This window comes from Geotrypetes seraphini, chromosome 6 (genome assembly GCF_902459505.1).
Source record: "Geotrypetes seraphini chromosome 6, aGeoSer1.1, whole genome shotgun sequence".
In the NCBI taxonomy this organism is placed as follows: Eukaryota; Metazoa; Chordata; class Amphibia; order Gymnophiona; family Dermophiidae; genus Geotrypetes; species Geotrypetes seraphini.
The window spans coordinates 162,978,396-162,998,811 of NC_047089.1; the positions used below are offsets into that span (position 1 = coordinate 162,978,396).

At 42.1% G+C, this 20,416-nt stretch overlaps 1 protein-coding gene across 9 annotated transcripts in view; it reads right to left on the reverse strand.

Annotated features, from left to right (window-relative positions):
• The window catches only part of ARHGEF7 (Rho guanine nucleotide exchange factor 7), a 460,949-nt gene that overhangs the window by 119,520 nt on the left and 321,013 nt on the right, over positions 1-20,416 (reverse strand). The window contains exons 20-21 of one of the 9 annotated variants that reach the window (XR_004539810.1): positions 20,093-20,213; positions 10,042-10,132 (exon numbers count right to left, since the gene is read on the reverse strand). The exons of 7 other annotated variants lie outside the window; for them this stretch is intronic. Coding sequence is in view for 1 of the 2 variants with exons in the window: in XM_033948009.1 (XP_033803900.1) it covers positions 10,047-10,132 (86 nt within the window). In the remaining variant the exon portion in view is untranslated. Of the gene's footprint in view, positions 1-9,528; positions 10,133-20,092; positions 20,214-20,416 lie in introns of those variants that run through there. One more of the 9 variants, XM_033948009.1, reaches the window with a different exon arrangement.

Below are 20,416 nucleotides of genomic sequence, written 5' to 3' on the forward strand. Positions count from 1 at the left end.
GCAGCAGACAGATTGAGAAAGATGAAGACAGAGTAGAGGCCTTTGGATCTGGCCAAGAACAGGTCATTGGAAACTTTAGTAAGGACAGTTTCTGTGGAATGCAGCGGGCAAAAGCCTGACTGAAGAGAATCCAGAATAAAATGGGATGAGAGGAAGTCCAGCACATTCAAGTAACTTAGATAAGAAGGGGAGGAGGGAGATGGGGCAATAGTTGGAAGTATATGTAGGGTCCAGTGAGGGTTTCTTGAGGAGGGGTGTGACTATGGCATGTTTGAAGGCATCAGAGACAGTTACAGTGGAGAGCGATAGATTGAGGATGTGACAGATAGAAGGGGTGACAAAGGGCAAGAAAGCACCGACTAGGTGAATGGGAATCGGATCGGAGGAGCAGGTAGTGGGATTGGAGGATGATTGCCCTGGATCGGTAGCATGGAATGTTGCTACTCCTTGGGTTTTGGCCAGGTACAAGTGACCTAGATTGGTCTGACCATGAGAACAGACTACTGGGCTTGATGGACCATTGGTCTGACCAAGTAAGGCTATTCTTATGTTCTTAGAAGATGTGTGGTTTCCTCCTCAGTGATCTCCGAGAAAGACAAGAGGGTGGCAGGTATTGAGGGTAAGTTAGTAGAAAAGACAAATGTAGGAAGGGGAGGGGGAAGCAGCCTGGTTCAGAGCTCAAGGTGAATCTTCTGAATCTTATTGTAGAAGAACTCCACCATTGTCTGGGGAGAAATTGAAGGGGGGATAGGCAGTGAGGGTGTTTGGAATAAGGAGTTTAGTGTACAAAAGAGACGGTGAGGATTAGAGCTAAGAGAAGTGGTTAAGTGGAGGAGGGTCACGAGTGGGGTCCCGCAGGGCTCGGTGCTCGGGCCGCTGCTATTTAATATATTCATAAATGATCTAGAAGCAGGGACGAAGTGTGAGATAATAAAATTTGTGGACGACATCAAACTATTTAGTGGAGCTCGGACTAAAGAGGACTGTGAAGAATTGCAAAGGGACTTGAACAAACTAGGGGAATGGGCGACGAGATAGCAGATGAAGTTCAATGTTGAGAAATGTAAAGTATTACATATGGGAAACAGAAACCCGAGGTACAACTATACGATGGGAGGGATGTTATTGAGAGTACCCAAGAAAGGGACTTGGGGGTAATGGTGGACGGCACAGTGCGTAGCGGCCGCTAAGAAGGCAAATAGAATGCCAGGGATAATCAAGAAGGGTATTACAACCAGAACGAAAGAAGTTATCCTGCCGTTGTATCGGGTGATGGTGCGTCCGCATCTGGAGTACTGCATCCAATATTGGTCGCCGTACCTTAAGAAGGATATGGCGATACTCGAGGGAGTTCAGAGAAGAGCGACACATCTGATAAAAGGTTTGGAAAACCTTTCATACGCTGAGAGATTGGAAAAACTGAGAATCTTTTCCCTTGAGAAGAGGAGACTTAGAGGGGATATGATAGAGACTTACAAGATCATGAAGGGCATAGAAAGAGTAGAGAGGGACAGATTCTTCAAACTTTCGAAAAATAAAAGAACAAGAGGGCATTCGGAAAAGTTGAAAGGGGACAGATTTGAAACAAATGCTAGGAAGTTCTTCTTTATCCAACGTGTGGTGGACACCTGGAATGTGCTTCCAGAGGGCGTAATAGGGCAGAGTACAGTACTGGGGTTCAAGAAAGGATTGGACAATTTACTGCTGGAAAAGGGGATAGAGGATTACTGCACAGATCCTGGACCTGTTGAGCCACCGCGTGAGCGGACTGCTGGGCACGACGGACCTCAGGTCTGACCCAGCAGAGGCATTGCTTATGTTCTTAAGTGGATATAGCCAGCAAGAAGGCAGACTGGAATGATGTCAGCATGAATTTGAAGTGTATGAAGTCGGTGTGCGCATTGGATTTAAGCTCAGTATTCACCTGTGAAGCACCGGGAGATGGTCCGCAACTACAAATAAGAAACAGCCAAAATGACCTGTTTCGTGATTACGAGTTTACACCTAGTAATGTCTACCACGAACTTTCAAGACTCAAAGTAGACAAAGCTATGGGGCCAGACAATCTACACCCCAGGGTACTCAGAGAGCTGAGTGAAGTTCTGGCTGAACCACTATCCGTACTCTTCAATCTTTCCATGCGCACGGGAATAGTACCCCTAGACTGGAAAACAGCTAACGTAATTCCACTCCACAAAAAGGGCTGCAGAACGGAGACAGGAAATTACAGACCGGTGAGTCTTACATCCATAGTGTGCAAACTCATGGAAACACTAATCAAACAGGAACTTGACAAAATTCTAGATGAAGAAAATCTACGTGATCCACAGCAACACGGATTCACCAGGGGAAGGTCCTGCCAATCTAATCTGATTGGCTTCTTTGATTGGGTGACCAGGCAACTGGATGCCGGTGAGTCCCTTGACGTGATATACTTGGACTTCAGCAAAGCTTTTGATAGCGTTCCACACCGCAGGCTGTTGAACAAACTAAAATCGATGGGATTAGGGGATACATTCACAACATGGGTAAGGAATTGGCTAGATGGTAGGCTTCAAAGGGTGATGGTAAACGGTACCCCCTCCAAAACGTCAGCAGTGATGAGTGGAGTACCTCAGGGCTCCGTCTTAGGGCCGATTCTATTCAATTTATTCATAGGAGATTTGACCCAAGGACTTAGAGGAAAAGTATCACTGTTTGCCGACGATGCCAAACTATGCAACATAGTTGGCAAAAGCAGTGTGCCTGACTTTATGACGCAGGACCTAAGACAGCTTGAACAGTGGTCATCAACTTGGCAGCTGGGCTTCAATGCTAAAAAATGTAAGGTAATGCACCTAGGCAAAAAAAATCCACACAGAACTTACACACTAAATGGTGAAACCTTGTCCAGGACCACGGTGGAACGTGATTTAGGAGTGATCATTAGCGACGATATGAAGGCTGCAAATCAAGTAGAGAAGGCATCGTCCAAGGCAAGACAAATGATGGGCTGTATCCGTAGGGGTTTTGTCAGCAGAAAACCTGAAGTCATAATGCCGCTGTACAGATCCATGGTGAGACCTCATCTCGAGTATTGTGTTCAATTCTGGAGACCACACTACCGAAAAGATGTGTTGAGAATTGAGTCGGTTCAGCGAATGGCTACCAGGATGGTTTTGGGGCTCAGGGAACTCACGTATGAAGAAAGGTTAAAAAAACTGCGGATGTACTCACTGGAGGAGCGAAGAGAGAGAGGGGACATGATTGAGACCTTTAAGTATATTACTGGGCGTATAGAGGTGAAAGATGATATCTTCAGTCTTATAGGGCCCTCAGTAACCAGAGGTCACCCGCTGAAAATCAGGGGAGGGAAATTTCAGGGTGATGCGAGGAAGTACTTCTTCACTGAAAGGGTGGTAGATCATTGGAACGAGCTGCCTCAGAGGGTGATTGAGGCCAGCAGCGTGTTAGATTTCAAGAGAAAATGGGATATTCATGTGGGATCTCTGAGAGAGTAGGAGTCAGGGGGTGGGTCATTGGTATGGGCAGACTCGATGGGCTGTAGCCCTTTTCTGCCGTCAATTTCTATGTTTCTATGTTTCTATGTGGGGAGTGAGCCAGGGTTGGGGTTTGGCACGCCTAACAGGATGTGAGATTGGAGGAGCAAGGGTTTCTAGAGCAGAGGAGAGAATGGTATTATAAGAGAGGACAGCTTCGTTGACTGTCTTGTATGAAATAGTAGTTGAAGAGAGGGATGAGACAGCAATGGAGAGGGCTCTGGGTTCAATAGCCTGAAAATTCCTGAATGTATTGGTGGCGATTGACCGGATCTGGGGTTAGGGTGATGAATAGTGAATGTTAAAAGATGACGGCAGAGAGGGGAAGGGTGGTATTGCAGAATTTGGTGGTTGAGCAGTTAGAGGAAAGAATTAGGTCTAGGCAGTGTCCTTTCTGGTGTATAGAGGTCATGGAGCACAGCAGGAGATTGTAAGAGCATGTTAGGGCAAGTAAGCTCTATGTTCAATAAGGTTGCAGATAAATGTTCAGATGGACACTGCATGGATGAGATCCACACACACACATAACTTATAGAATATTATATGCATGTATCTCTAAAATCTGAGTGAGTATTTACACTTATTTCTATGGCTGGCGTTGTGCTCATGCCTAAACGCATACGCTTGTATATACACCGCTATGATAGTATTCAATAAAGAAAAGTAGGTGCCTACTTTTCTTCATAAATAGGCTCCAATTAGGTGCCCTCTAAGGCATGATTCTATGATAGTAACATAGTAAATGACGGCAGATAGAGACCTGAATGGTTCATCCAGTCTGCCCAACCTTACCTTCTCTTTAAATTACTGATTTAATTTAAATTTTACTTTTTCTTAGCTATTTCCGGGTCAGAACCCAAAGCTGGGGGTGGATCATGGGTGTGTTTTCGAGTTAGGTGCCTCTGTGAATCAGGTGCCATTAAGCTCTGATATTGGTGCCTAACTTTAGGCATAGAAAATTCTGGCATAAATTAGGGACAACTAAATGTTAGAATGCTGAGTGGTACTAGGCATGATTCAATAATGGGGGCCTATGTTTTATAGAATCGGTGTCTATATCATCACCTAACTACAGGCGGATTTTACAGAATCAAGGACAAAGTGCCTAAATGTAAACAGCCCTTTATAGCATTGCTCTCATATTGTGTAGACAAGTGAAATAAACTCCAACTTTGCTGCATTTTGAGTGGTGTTTTTTTGACAGCAAGAATGTGAAAATGTACATTGACGACTTTTGTGAGGCATTCTCTATATGCGAACTCTTTTTTTATAATCACAGTTTTTATTCTAATCAAGATCAATAATGATAATGAAAATCTCAGACCCAGAAACCCGTGTTTGGTGATATCACCATAGTAAGGTTCTTATTGGGGGACCATCATAGATTTTCAAAGTCCCCTTATCCATCCAATAAAATTCGTGAACTAAATCAAAATAGAAAATAATCAAAAAATCAATCAAAACACTTATCTGTGAGTAGGATGGAAAGATGTCGCGAAAGAGCCTAAATGGCGATTAAGTGATTCTTGTGCTGGTGATATATAAAAACAACCATAGTGATTCCTTCATATTAAATGCTTATCCTTCCCGCGAAAGAGCCTAAATGGCGATTAAGTGATTCTTGTGCTGGTGATATATAAAAACAACCATAGTGATTCCTTCATATTAAATGCTTATCCTTCCGACTCGAGTTTCGGATAACTTCCTTCATCAGGGAAGGACTCTATGGGGGCAAAAAAATGGAAGAAGAACTAACTTAATGTCTAAAATATAAAAATTCTTAATACAAAGAACGGGATTCTACTAAGCATTCTAAAATATGCCGATTCCTATAATATATACATACATTCATTACTCACAATTCTCAAAATGGACCTGGATCCTCTAAATTGGAAGAGCAAAAAGCTGGACTGTTTGTGCTTAAGAACGCTTTCCTTATATATGGGCTGAAATAAGCGGAAATCACATGTAAAACCGGAAGTGACATCATCAATGAAAATTGACCAAGAGACAACTCATGCCTTACAATACATATCAAATCAGGGAATTAAAGAGCTAACCATTCGATCTCGTGATTCAAACCATCAGGTGTTAAAGTATGCCATTCATATATGAACCTTTGTTCTTTTCTTATCAACATTTGGGAAAGATCACCGTCAAAGTTCTTAATGTGTAACAAAACCGTATACTTTAAATCATTGATGGAATGAGAGTGTTCTATCCAATGGCTCGTAAGCGGAGCCGACATGCGTTGTTTACGGATGCTACTTAAATGCTCAGTTATTCTGACTTTGACTTTGCGGGAAGTTTGTCCGATGTAGAATTTATTACATGGGCACGTAATGCAGTAAATCACTCCCGCAGAGTCACAGTCAGAACCAGATCGCAATACAAAGGTGTTGCGTATGGCACCAGGAATGTTAATGAAAGAAACATCCCACACGTCGGCACAATTTACATTTACCACAGGCTCTGTGAGGAAAACCTGTATTCGATTCTATCATTCCTGGTCTATAGTGCAATTTTTCTCCCAGGTTAGAAGACCGGGAGAACGCGAATTTAGGTTTTTCCTGCAACGCTGCATGAAATTGGACTATAGGCCAGTGTTTGAGGATGATGTGTTTGATGTGGTTATTGTAATTTGAATGTGGCATTACGCATACCGTCTGCGGTGAATGTTGTTGGGTGTCATTGTTATTGAGATTGTGGGATGTCATGATCCATGGACGATGGCAATTTTTAGCCCTCTTCCATGCTCTCATGACTATCTTATGAGGATAACCTCTTTCTCGGAACTTATTATACATGGTGGTGGCCTGAATGTCAAAATCTTCTTCCGAGGAACAAATCCTTCTTATCCTAAGAAATTGTCCTACTGGAATGCTGTTACGTAAAGTTCTAGGGTGAAAACTCTGATATTGCAAGAGGGTATTACGATCGGACGCTTTTCTATGGAGAGTGGTGGAGGGATAACCCTGATGGGTATTAATGATGATATCTAAAAATGCAATATGGTTCTTGTCATACGAATATGTAAACTTAATGTTCGAATCCAAAGAATTGATTTCAATCATAAACTGATGTAATAATTCCTCACCACCACTCCACACGAAAAAGACGTCATCAATATACCTTTTCCAGTTAATTACATACTTAAAAAGGGGGGATTTGTATACCAATGATTCCTCAAACTGTGACATGTACAGACACGCCAATGTGGGAGCCACTGTAGCGCCCATTGCCATGCCTTTGGTTTGGAGATAAAAAATCTCTTCGAATCGGAAATAGTTATTATAAATTACCATTTCACTGAGCTTATTCAACAGAATTTGTTTAGATGGGGGTATGCACATTTGAGCTGAAAATTGTTTGACCACGGCCACGGCGGCGTTTTGCGGAATGTTGGTATACAGGGCCGTCACATCTGCAGTGACCAAAATACACTGATTCCAACAAATTTGATCAGAAATTTGATCAATGTATTGTAAGAAATGAGAAGAATCCTTGATGTATGAATTGGCTAAAGAAACATAAGGTTTGAGAAACCCGTCTATATATTGGGAAACCGGTTCTAAGATTGAACCTGTACCCACAACTATGGGACGACCTGGGGGATGGGTTTGTGACTTATGAATCTTGGGAATGAAATATATGAAAGGAATCCTAGGGTAATCAACTGTCAAAAATTTCAATTCTTTTGAGGTGATAACTTTTTCTGAATGAGCTATACCTATTAAGGTATCAATATGATTCTTAACTGACTGAGTGGGATCACTGGCAAGAATGGAATAATATGCTGAATCATTAAGTTGATTGATAGCCTCATTATGATAGTTGCTATAATTTTGAATAACAATTCCTCCGCCTTTGTCGGCTCTTTGAATGATAATGGATTTGTCATTTCTTAAGGCCTGCATAATGTTCCATTGTTGTGGAGAAAGATTAGAATGGAACTTAACCTGATTATCTTCAAGGTCCTGTATGTCTTTGAGGACTAAACGTTCAAACGCAGTGACGGAAGGATCAAGAGCTCCTGGTGGCATCCAAGAAGATCTGCTTCTGAGGCCAGGTGGTAAACCCGACTCTGTCTGATTTGATTGTTTATCTTGAAAGAAGATTTTTAGGCGCATAGACCTGAAAAACCTTTGTAGGTGGGTTCTGATGTTGAAACCATCATACCTGGAACTGGGTACAAACGATAACCCTTTAGATAGTAGTATTTCTTCTTGATGGGTTAAGGCATGAGACGATAAATTAAATATTCCTTGGTCTGTCCTTATTGTGTGATTTTCTTCTGTTTGTTGGCGCTCCGGGTCTCTATTTTGTTTGACGAGCGATCTGTGTCCTGATATGGGGGTAACCGTAAAAAAGAGTCCGATAGCTCTTGTAACTTAGAAGTCTTGATTGGAACTTGTTTGCTGTTTGTCTTAGTTTCATTATCCGACGATGACTCACTAGTTGATAAGTTAAAGGCTATTATCTATTCTCTATATGCGTACATATATGAGAGAGGTGGTGGTATTTCTCAGCATTATTTGCTGGCCAACAAGGTCAACCACTATACCAGCAGCTGTTCCTCTCTCCTTCCTTTCCAGGGCCCAAGCATGCCACCTTTGTAATGTGCCCAGCTTGAATAATGGACAACGACCAATGTTTTGTAGTAAACTTGGTATTTTCAAAAGCATCAGAATCTTATGGTCATTCCACGGTGTATTAGAGGACCAAGATTCTGGTATCTTAGATGAAGCTATAATGTTAGAGAAACTGTAAGAAACTATTTTTTGAACAGTTTCTTGCTGTACCTATCTTAAATGAAAAAAAAAATCATCAAGTCAGTCATGCTTAAGGCTGTTAACTTCTTTTTCTTTTTTGGTGTGCATTACAATCTCATATGGCTGAAAAACAATGTAAAGCGAAAATAGCAGGTTTTTTATTATTAATACCCTATGATCTGTAACTATAAGTTGGAAGAAAAGTTTCATTGATAAACTTGAGAAGCAGCCATATTTAAAGGAGTAGTGTAAAATAATAATAATAATAATAACTTTATTTTTGTATATCGCAATAAAACTGTTTTCTAGCTTGTAACAGAAGATTATAATATACTATTAATAAAAAGCTACTATATTTTGGCTTTTTCAGCTACACAAGGTTGCAATGCACCCAAAAAAGTTAATTTTTAAGTGGAATAAATAAAAGAACAATTTGGTTTGCTTGTTCTCACTGAGAGCCTCCAAAAAGAAGCAAATATTTCTTTTCAGTGTCCTCAGACAGCCCAGTTTCAGCAAAGATCTGAATCCAACAGGATATCTGTGGCATGATCCCCAGACAACTTGAAAGAGCTTTAGCTGTTCTGTCAAGAAGAATGGCAAAATCTGCACCATCCTAAATAGTAGTCACTTACAGAGTTAAGACTTTCTGGTTTCTTTTTCTTAATTATTTTTTGAATATTTCTATAATTCTTCCTTCATGTTGAAAGTGTAGGGTATGTTGTGTAGATCAGTAAGACTAACTTTAATGTATTTTGAATTGTATTATTCAGAGAGTAGAATGAAGAAAAAATGTGGAAGGGCTTTAAGACTTTTACAAAGCGCCATAGGTTGCAAAAAACAAACAAACCCTATTTCATTATTTGATTCAGCAGGCTTGCTGACGGAGATTACAAATGCAACTTAAAACTAAAACAGTACCTCAAACCAGTTTGAACCAATAGAAATAACTCCCCCATATTAGTTACCTCACATTCAGTTAGCTACTTTGGAGAAACATCTTACTCATACGTTGATGTACTGTTGTACATTTCATCAGCAGAGCCTTGATAAATTGTTTTTGGAGATGGAGCAATAATTGTAAATCCTATACATTAATATCATTTATAGTGTGTGAGGTTCAGCCAATCACAATACACAACTGAACATGATCTATAAAATTTAGTGTAAAAATACAAAGGTCCCTGAACATATCAGGGTATCCCAGTCACGCTTAAGTACACTACATTTTATTGTGTTGAGCATTTTAATTTTAACAGTAGGGCAATCTGAACCATCAATCAATGATTTCCCTAATGCTATATATTTAAGAACACTTAATGAGCCATTTTGCATAGCATATAAATTCCCCCAGTATTTTATAAAAGGCTCTACCAAATGTGAATCCTTTGTAAAATATATAGAATGATGATAGCAAATACACAAGAACTTGTCAACACATACAGAGGAAGCATTGATTTCACAGAAGGGTATATGTAGACAAAGAGAATGGCAGCACTTGGCAACTTCCACATTTAAGCACCTGCACTTATACATATAGTGGCCCTATCATGCAAAGCTAAACATATAAGCAACACCAACTAATAAGCAAAAAAACACTTTATGTTCAATATTCAGCCAGCAGTGATCAGCATTTTGCTGACCACTGCTGGCGTTAAACCCGTATAACAACAGGGCAGAGGATCTGCAAAATCCAAGATGGTGATGAAAACAGCAGCTCAGCCAGAAAATGTGAAGATCAAGAAAATGTTATCATTGTGCAGACATAAAATACCCGACACAGGCTGTGTTTCGCCCACAAGGCTGCAACAGGGGTTGATATAACTATAAAATAAAACAACAAATTAAAACCAACATAAAACAAAAGCTTCAATAAAAACATAATTAAAATCACATTTAAACAAATGAAATGCAGTACAGATGATTATGTAGAAGGACTACAGATAAAATGCAATGCAGACAATTATATGTTAAGGCAATAAAAGGACAGCAAAAAACCAGGCACAATGTAAACGGAGAATATTAAAAAAAAGAGGTAAATAGGCATACAGGGTTAACAATGTACCAAACTAGACTGATTTCTAAAATGGGAAAATGAGGGTACATACACAGGTGATGTATACAGCACAGTTACTTGCCTGTAACAGGTGCTATCCAGGGACAGCAGGCAGATAGTCTCACAGATGAGTGACATCATACACGGAGCCCAGTATGGACAGTGCAAAAATGTACTGTCAATTTAACTGCTTTAGAAATTTCGAAACTGTCCATACCACACAAGCGTGAATGCCTTCCAACCCAGTGTCAGCTTGCAGGACCATCAGTTCAATAAAAAAAAGCTAAAAAGCCATTTAGGGGAAGAGGGAGGGTTGTGAGAGTATCTGTCTGCTGCCCTCGATAACATCTGTTACAGCTAAGTAACTGTGCTTTATCCCAGGACAAGCAGGCAGCATATTCTCATAGATGAGACTCCCTAGCTACTTCGAAAGGGACAGAGGGAAGTTGGCATCTAAACAGAGAATAAATTCTGCAGAACTGCTTGGATGAACTGACTATCCTGTCTGAAATGAGTTTCCCGACAGTAATGGGATGTGAAGGTATGAACTGAGTACCAGGTGGCAGCTTTACAAATGTCCTCAATAGGAGTGAAATGGAGAAAAGCTACTGAAGGTGCCATTGCTCTAACTTTATGTGTTGTGACATGACCTTCCAAGGGTAACCCAGCCCGAGCATAGCAGAGTAAATACAGTCTCCTAACCATGTAGAGATTGTTCTCTTGGTTACAAGAACTTCCAGTCTGTTAGGATCAAATGAGAGGAATAGTTGAACCGAGGTTCTATGAGGCTTTGTCTAATCTAGGTAATAAGCCAAAGCATATTTACAGTCCAATGTGTGGAGAACAGCTTCACCAGGATGGGAATGTGGTTTTGGGAAGAAAACAGGCAGAACAATAGATTGATTGAGATGAAATTCTGAAATTACTTTTGGTAGGAATTTGGGATGAGTACGAAGGACAACTCTGTCATGGTAGAATGTTTTTATAAGGTAAATCTGAAACTAGTGCTTGTAGCTCACTGACTTGGCGTGTTGAAGTGATAAAGATTAAGAAAACTACTTTCCATGTTAGATACTAGAGTGATGAAGATGCCAGTGGCTCATATGATGAAAGGACAACATTGAGGTTCCAAGCAACTGGAGGAGGCTTGATTGGGGATTTAGCATGTGACAGTCCTTTCATAAATCTAGAAACCAATGGGTCTGTAGCTAGCGGTTTATTGTTGAGAAGTATGTAAAAAGCACTGATGGTATTGAGGTGGACCATGGACATGCAAGCAGGAGACAGGAAAGGAGAAGGAGAGAAAAGCAGAGAAGAGAACAGGAGAGGGGAAGAAGGAGCAAGAGAAGGCAGGAGAGAGCAAGGGGCATCGGTGAGAGGTAGACCCGCCCACCCCCATCATCCACCGAGCTCCTCCTTAAAAGGGGAAGGGTCAACGGAGCTCAGTTAAACAGGCTTAGGCAGGCAAGCAGGAGGCAGAAAAGGAGGAGAGAAAAGCATAGAAGAGAACAGGAGAGGGGAAGAAGGAGCAACAGAAGGCAGGAGAGAGCAAGGGGCATCGGTGAGAGGTAGACCCGCCCACCCCCGTCAACCACCGAGCTCCTCCTTAAAAAGGGAGGGACCAACGGAGCTCTGCCGTTGGGCACATGTCGAAGGCACGTGTTAAAGGTGACAGCGCCTTTGTGAAGGGCCCTAAGAAGGGATGAGCAAAGACGAAAAACTAAGGAAGGACACCTACACAGGCAAGTACCACAGGGCAACAGGACATACAAGCAGTAGATAAAAAAACACAGTAGTAGCAGAAGGCAATCACAACAGACACAGAGGACACACACAAGCAACAGGGGTAGCAGGTTTAAAGTCAATAAAAAGACTTCACAGTAACACCGAGGATGCTACACAGATTCCTACACAAGGAGAAGCCACTTCAGATGACAGACCGGCAAGCGGACAGCAATGGATACAGCAGACAGAAGCAGGATGTTGAGTTACCCAGTTTTCTGCACTGTTTGCCATATGTATGACTACCTCCCATCTGGGAGGTGGTCTTATGTATGCACTCGATGCGAGGAACTGGAGGGCCTGAAGAAGCAAGTCAGACTCCTGGAGGGCAGAATACTGTAACTAGAAGCACTTCGAGCAGTGGAAGAGGAGGACAGAGAGGCAGAAAGCTTCATGACAGAAGAAACCGTTGAGGAAGAAGTCAGGGTGTTAGAGAAGTTCATCGAACAGGCATACAGGGAGGCCGTGGAAAATCACCACGAGGACCACCTGGAGGACAACCACATGGAAGACGAGTCCAGTGCAAGCCAACGCCAGGATGAGGGAAGACGGAAGTGCACAGAGGACACGGACCTACAGCTGGAGAGATGGTCATACACCAGGGACACGGACCTGCAGCTAGAGAGGCAAGAGAAGATAGAAAAGACAGCAATCACCGTGGGGGCCTCCATCATCAGACAAGTCAACAGCCACATAGCGGGAGGAAGACAGGTTCGGCTGGTGACCAGCCTACCGGGAGCCAAGGTAGAAGATATAGTGAGCTGCATCGACAGGATCATTGACAGCGTGCAAGAGGAAAATACAGCAGTAGTGATCCACGTGGAGACAAACAATGTGAGCAACAGAAACTACAGCAGGGAAGGACTGAAGGACCAGTTCCGGATGCTAGCAAGGAAGCTGAAGAGCAGAACGCCGAGGGTAGCATTCTTGGAGATCCTACCGGTACTCAGGGCCGACGAGAAGAGGCAGACGGAGCTGCAAGCAGTCAATGCATGGATGAGGCGCTGGTGTGAGGAAGAAGGATTTCACTTCGTGTGTAACTGGATGACATTCTGGGGGAGAGCAAGCTATTCAGGAAGGATGGACTCCACCTCAGCGGAGACGGAACGAGGCTACTTGCAAGCAACATCAAGAGAGAAATTGAGAAGTTTTTAAACTAGGAAGGAGAGGAAAGCCAACAGTCGAGCAAGAGGATATCGTGCAGGATGATAGCGGGGAAGATTCACCGGACCATAGGCAAGACAGAAATCCTGACAGATCGAAAGGGACACAAGAGGGAAGGAAATGAAAGAAAGTAACAGGCCACAAACTCAAGTGTATGTATACGAACACAAGGAGCCTAAGAAATAAGATGGGGGAAATGGAAGCTATGGCACAAAAAGATAACCTTGACATCATCGGTATCACGGAAACATGGTGGAATGAGGAAAACGTCTGGGACACTGTGCTACAAGCTATACCGCAGAGACAGAGTAGGTCAAAAAGGAGGGGGTATTGCCCTATACATCAAAGAGGGAATTGAGTCTACCAGAGAAATACACCGGAAATGAAAAATAAAGTAGAATCTCTATGGGTCAAAATTCCGGGAACAAATGGAACAGAAACGAAGATCGGCATCTACTACCGAACCCCAGGACAGTCCGAAGAAATGACGGATGAGATTAAATGCAACTGCTAGGGAGGCAATGTAGTTATAATGGGTGACTTCAATTATCTGGGAATAGAATGGAACCTAGGCTCCTCCGCTGCAGTAGGGAGACCAAGTTCCTAAATGCTATAGGCGATTGCTTCCTGGAACAACTTGACAAGGAAAATACGAGAAGAAATGCAATTCTGGCTTAATTCTAAATGGACTACAAGGAATGGCGCAAGGTGTAGAACTAAAAGAGATGCTGGGAAGCAGTGATCACAATATGATCTGCTTCAACCTGGACACAGGGGCAAAAAACATCGATCCAGAAAGACAGCCATGGCACTGAACGTCCGAAAAGGGAATTACGAAGGGATGAGACTCATGGTGGGGAAGAAGATTAAGAAGAGGATAAGCACTGTAAAAACGCTAGAGCAAGCATGGTCCCTTTATAAGGACACAGTCACCTAGGCGCAAAATCTATATATACCGCGCATCAACAAGGGATCCAAGAGGAAAAAGAATAAGGAATCGACATGGCTCACTGTAGCGGTAAAGGAAGCAATAAGAGACAAGAAGACTTCATTTAAGAAATGGAAAAGGTCAAAAACGGACGAAAACTGGAAAAAGCACAAACAACATCAAAGCAGGTGCCATAAGGCGCCAAAAGAGACTATGAGGAAAGAGGGGCCAAAAGAGACTACGAGGAAAAAATAGCAAAGGAGGCAAAAAACTTCAAACCATTCTTTTGATATATTAAGGGGAAACGACCCGCGAAGGAAGCGATGGGGCCAGTGGATGACCATGGAATAAAGGGAGTGCTAAAGGAGGACAAAGCCATTGCCGACAAACTGAACACATTTTTTGCATCTGTATTTACCAAAGAGGATATACACAACATACCAGAAGCCGACAGGGTTGATGGTCAGTCTAGAAGAGGTATGCAGTCAGATTGATAGGCTTAAAAACGATAAATCCCCGAGACCGGATGGCATCCATCCGAGGGTAATCAAGGAACTGAAAGGGCCTCTAGCTGGCATCCATCCGAGGGTAATCAAGGAACTGAAAGGGGCTATAGCTGAACTGCTCCAACTAATAGCCAATCTGTCGATCAAATCGGGAAGGTGGCGAATATTACGCCGATCTTCAAGAAATGTTCGAGGGGAGATCCGGGAAACTACAGACCGGTGGGTCTGACCTTGGTACCAGGAAAGATGGTAGAGGCACTGATAAAGGACTGCATCATTGATCTCCTTGACGGACACAATCTGATGATGACCAGCCAGCACGGCTTCAGCAAAAGAAGATCTTGCTTGATGAACTTGCTGCACATTTTCAAGGGAATAAACAGGCAGATAAACAAGGTTCAATAAGGTTCTGCATGAACGACTACTTTGAAAAATTGTGAGCCATGGAATTGAGGATGAAACATGTGGATTAAAAACTGGCTGGCGGATAGGAAACAGAGAGTGGGGGCAAATGGACAATACTAAGACTGGAAAAGCGTCATGAGTGGAATGCCGCTGGGTTCAGTGTTTGGACCCGTGCTCTTCAACATATTTATAAATGACCAGGAAATTGGTACGATTAAATTTGCAGATGATACGAAGTTATTCAGAGTAGTGAAGACGCAGGAGGATTGAGAAGACCTGCCACGGGACATAAACACGCTCGAGAAATGGGCTGCGACATGGCAAATTAGGTTAACGTGTCGGTAACAAAAATCTTATACACGAATACAGGATGTCCGGTGCAGTACTTGGAAAGACCCCCAAGGAAAGAGACTTGGGAGTACTGTTTGACAAGTGAATGAAGCCGTCTGCGCAATGTGCGATGGCAGCAAAAAATGCGAATAGAATGCTAGGAATGATTAAAAAAGGGATCACAAACAGATCGGAGAAAGTTATCATGCCGCTGTATCGGCCCATGGTACGCTCTCACCTGGAATACTGCATCCAGCCCTGGTCGCCTTACATGAAGAAGGACACAGTACTACTCAAAAGGGTCCTAAGAAGAGCGACTAAAATGGTTAAGGGGTTGGAGGAGTTGCCGTACAGTGAGAGATTAGAGAAACTGGGCCTCTTCTCCCTTGAAAAGAGGAGACTGAGAGGTGACATGATTGAAACATTCAAGATAATGAAGGGAATAGACTTAGTAGATAAAGGCAGGTTGTTCACCGTCTTCAAGGTAGAGAGAACGAGAGGGCACTCTCTAAAGTTAAAATGGGATACGTAAGGAAGTTCTTCCTCACACAGAGAGTGGTAGAAGGCTGCATCAATGGAGGAATTTGGACTGGTTGTGCCTGAAGCATAATAGCCAACTCCCTTTGAAGAAGCTCTTTTATTTGATCTTGCAAGGTCAGCATCGGTACCGAAGATGTTGTCAGGGTCTGTTGTCGGTGCTGCAGGGTGTCAAGTCGTTAGGGACCTTGATGAAGAGGCACACTGCAAAAACGGAGACCTTGACTTTTTATTCCGGCGTTCGGCGTGCATCAACTGACTCGATGTTTGATAAGATGCTAATATATGCCAGGAAGGTGAGGCACAGGAACGCTTCTTAGTATTTTTAGGTGTTGATGTTAGTAGCAATACAATTGGGGCCATCACCAGGCAGGACACCGATGTCAACGTCAATGCAGAAGCCTCCAGAGAGTGGCAGTTGTTCGCTGCAGGCAGAGTAGACATCACGGATGAGTCGGATGTACCAAAGAGCTTCTCCTGCTGCAAGATCCAAGCCTTTAAAGAACATTTCGGAAGCTTACAGAAGCAGACACAAGAGTGCACTCAATGCTCAGGACCAAGACATTGGAGGCACCAGTTATGAGGGTAAGAGACCAAAATGGTCCTGTTGCACCAAGTACACTTCTTAAAATCACTTGAAGGCTTGGACATCAATGGAAAAATAGCCAAAGCAAAGTCGAAGAACTCATTCGTACTGGATGTCGAGTAATTATAAGACCAAAAAAGGTCCGACACCGCCGGCCTGCAAAGAGGCGGAAAAGGGCCCGAAAATTATAAAATTTGGTAATAATTATACTAGGAATCAAAATAAGGAAGAAAATATGAAACAAAAATGATGGGAAGACACAAAAAAAAAAAATGAAATAAAAAGTGCACTTGGAGAGACTCTAAAAATACAACTTCTTAGCTCCGCAGAAAACTAAGAAATGATGGTCCCGTGAGACAACGCTGGGCAGGTAAGCACTCGCGCATGCTTGGTACAAACGGTCTTGAGACTTCTTTTTTTTAATTGCATTTTATATTTACATCAAAGAAAACACTTTGAGAAAGGAAATTCAAATTAGTTAAAGAAAAAGAAAAGGATGATCTACCCCTAAAATTTACAATGATAAGTAGTCCACAATTTTGCGATAGAGAGAGAACCAATCACTTCCAAGAGAAGTTGGTTTCAACAAACAATATAAAGAAGAAATATAGAGGCTGTTAGTCAAAATTACAAATAAACTGAGCATTAGACATTATGCGAGACGCCACGATTCGGTTTTGGACTTGTGATGTTTCTACATGGTTTTCTTAGGTTTCAATAGAACATTAGTAGCGTCTAGTTTTTATGCAGCAATCCATTCATTTCATCATTTTTTCTGTGATTCTTAAGACTCCTGAGGCAGGCCTGTTGGCCGAAACATGTACGAGTCAAGTCATTGAATCATTGATTGTACCATGATGATATTGGAAGAATAAAGGCTTCACACACCAACTAATGACTTTGTGGACACTATTTTAGTGCGCATCATATCTAATTTGCATCCATCTAGAAACGTTAGGAAATATAGCTATTTTGAGTCCATAAAATTCAACCTTTTCAGATCTGTAGACTAAGCGGAGAATTGCTTCTTTTTCATATATAAAGACAAATGTCACCAATAAAGTAGCTCTCGCTGTAACTTCTACTTGGGAAGATTCCAAAACACCAGTGAGATCTAAATCTCCAGCTTGTTCTGCCATTGTTTCTTCTTTAACTACGTTAACGTAATACAGTTTCTGTAATGGTGGAATGTTAGTCTCTGAGAATTTTAATACAGTAGTCAAGAACAATTGAAAAAGTTCCTTTGGAGACTGTAATCTGGAAACTGGAAAGTTAATCAATCTTAAATTAAGATTTCTATTAGCGTTTTCCAGATTTTCTATTTTCCTTATTAGCAAACTTTTGTCTCTTAGTTGTTAGCTGGAAAGTACTTTCATATCAGAGACTGAATTTTCAACTAGATCAATTCTAACAGGTTGCTGTTGAATTTTCGCTTCAAAAATTCTAATCTGTTTTGTAGTAGTAGTAGTAGTAGAAGAAATAAACTCGGAGCATACCTGATGTAGACTCTCAATGGCACCCCATTATAGCTGGTTTCAATAATGGTTTAAGAGGTGATGCAGGCAATAAATTCTCTGTAGGAAAAACTGGTTCAGGTTCTTCCATGTTCTCATCCTCCCCTGACACCATCCGAGAGCCAGCTTCTCTGCGAGCAGGAGCCTCACATTGCAGGCTCGGCTCTGACCTAATCACTTCCGGAGTCAGAGGTGAAGCCGGCAAAGCCAACGGAGAAAGAATACCCGATTCCACCTGCTGTGAGGTCGGCATGCCACTTGACACTCCGGGATGCAGAGGAACACCAGGTCCCTGGGGGCTCAATGATACTTCGCTGTCCAAGTCAGGGGTCTGCCCACCCCTGACATCGGATTCGCCCTGACCAACAAGTACAGCGTATCAAGTTTATTATTATTATTAGGATTTTATATACCGCCTATCAAGCTTATCTAAGAGGTTTTACAATCAGGTACTCAAGCATTTTTCCCTATCTGTCCCGGTGGGCTCACAATTTATCTAACGTACCTGGGGCTATGGAGGATTAAGCGACTTGCCCAGGGTCACAAGGAGCAGCGTGGGATTTGAACTCACAACCCCAGGGTGCAGAGGCTGTAGCTTCAACCACCTTGCCACACACTCCTCTAGTTGGCTATCGCTGTTTGATGCGGCATACAGGCTACAGAGGAATCAGGAAGATTAGTCCTCTGTTTCCCTCTTCGTTTCGGCATATTTGAGAAGAAGTTATGTTACTATGGGTAAAACCCGATTGCTGAAATCTAATTTTCCGCCAATGAAGTGGGAGCCTCTTTCAGTGCATCTCACTCTGAGCCATCTTGGTTCCCGAGACTTCTAAAGAAGTTAAAGTGACAGTACACTTTTGCACGTATGACGTCACCAATCTATGAGAATATGCTGCCTGCTTGTCCTGGGATAAAAACCATTTCACTAACCAGGTAAAAAGATTAAAAATGAATAATGAATTATTAAAAACAAAACTAGAGACAAAGTTCTACTATAAAACAATTTAAACTCCGGCTCCTTGGGCAGGGATCTGTCCTTGGGCCAGCTTTATTAACATCTTTGTGAGTGATATTGCGGAAGGACTGTCTGGCAAAGTTTGCCATTTTGTGGATGATACCAAGCTCTATAATAGGGTAGACACCCCAGAGAGTGTGGATAACATGAGGAGGGATCTGGTGAAACTTGAAGAATGGTCAAGTAACTGGCAACTAAGATTTAATGCTAAAAAAGTAAGGTAATGCACTTGGAGTGCAAAAATCCAGAAGAAAAGTTTAGTACAGGAGGGCAAGGAACCTTTGTGCGCGGAAGAGCAGAACTTGGGGGTGATTGTGTCTAATGATCTCAAGGTGGCAAAACAGGTAGAAAAGGCAAAGGTCAAAGCCAGGAAGATGCTTGGGTGCATAAAGAGAGGAATGGCCAGTAGGAAAGGGAGGTGATAATGCCATTGTATAAGTCTTTGGTGAAGTCCCATTTGGAATACTGTGTGCAATTTTGGAGACCGTACTTCAAAATTATATAAATAGAATGGGCTGCTACAAAGTTGGTTAGTGGCCTTTATAATAAATTGTTAGGGGCAGACTTACAGAATTTAATATGTATACTCTAGAGGTAAGAAGGGGGAGAGGGGATATGGTAGAGACATTTAAATATCTCCGTGGCGTTAATTTATAGGAGGTGAGTCCTTTTCAAATGAAGGAAAATTCCAGAAGGAGAGGGCATAGGATGAAGTTAAGAGGTGACAGGCTTAGGAGTAATGTAAGAAAATACTTCTTTACAGAAAGGATGGTAGATGTATGGAATGGTCTCCCGGTGGAGGTTGTGGAGACGAAGACTGTATCTGAATTTAAGATAGCGTGGGACAGGCATGTGGGATCTCTTACAGAGAAGAGAAGATAATGGGGAAAGGCAGGCTGGATAGGCCACTAGGCCTTTATCTGCCGTCATGTTTCTAAATAAAAATACAAGTCCTCCTTACCAGCTTAAAGTCAAAAGATGGCAGCATTCAGTATTCTAACTATGCAGCAACCAGTAGCACAAGTGCTTGAGTCCAGACGCAGTCTATTTTAAGGTGATCATCAAAGGTCAGAAAGGCAACACTGCAAAAAGAGAATGCTCTGAGGAGTCTAAATATCTAATTATAAGCTCAAAAATACTGCAAAAACATAAAAAAGAATGTTTTAAAGAACAGGAAGTATGAACAATTGTGATGTCATCACCTAATTTGCATATGAAACTTTATAGGGTCCTGAAAAAGCTTTAAAAACCTAAGTAAGAATGCCTTAACCCTTCTATGAATACA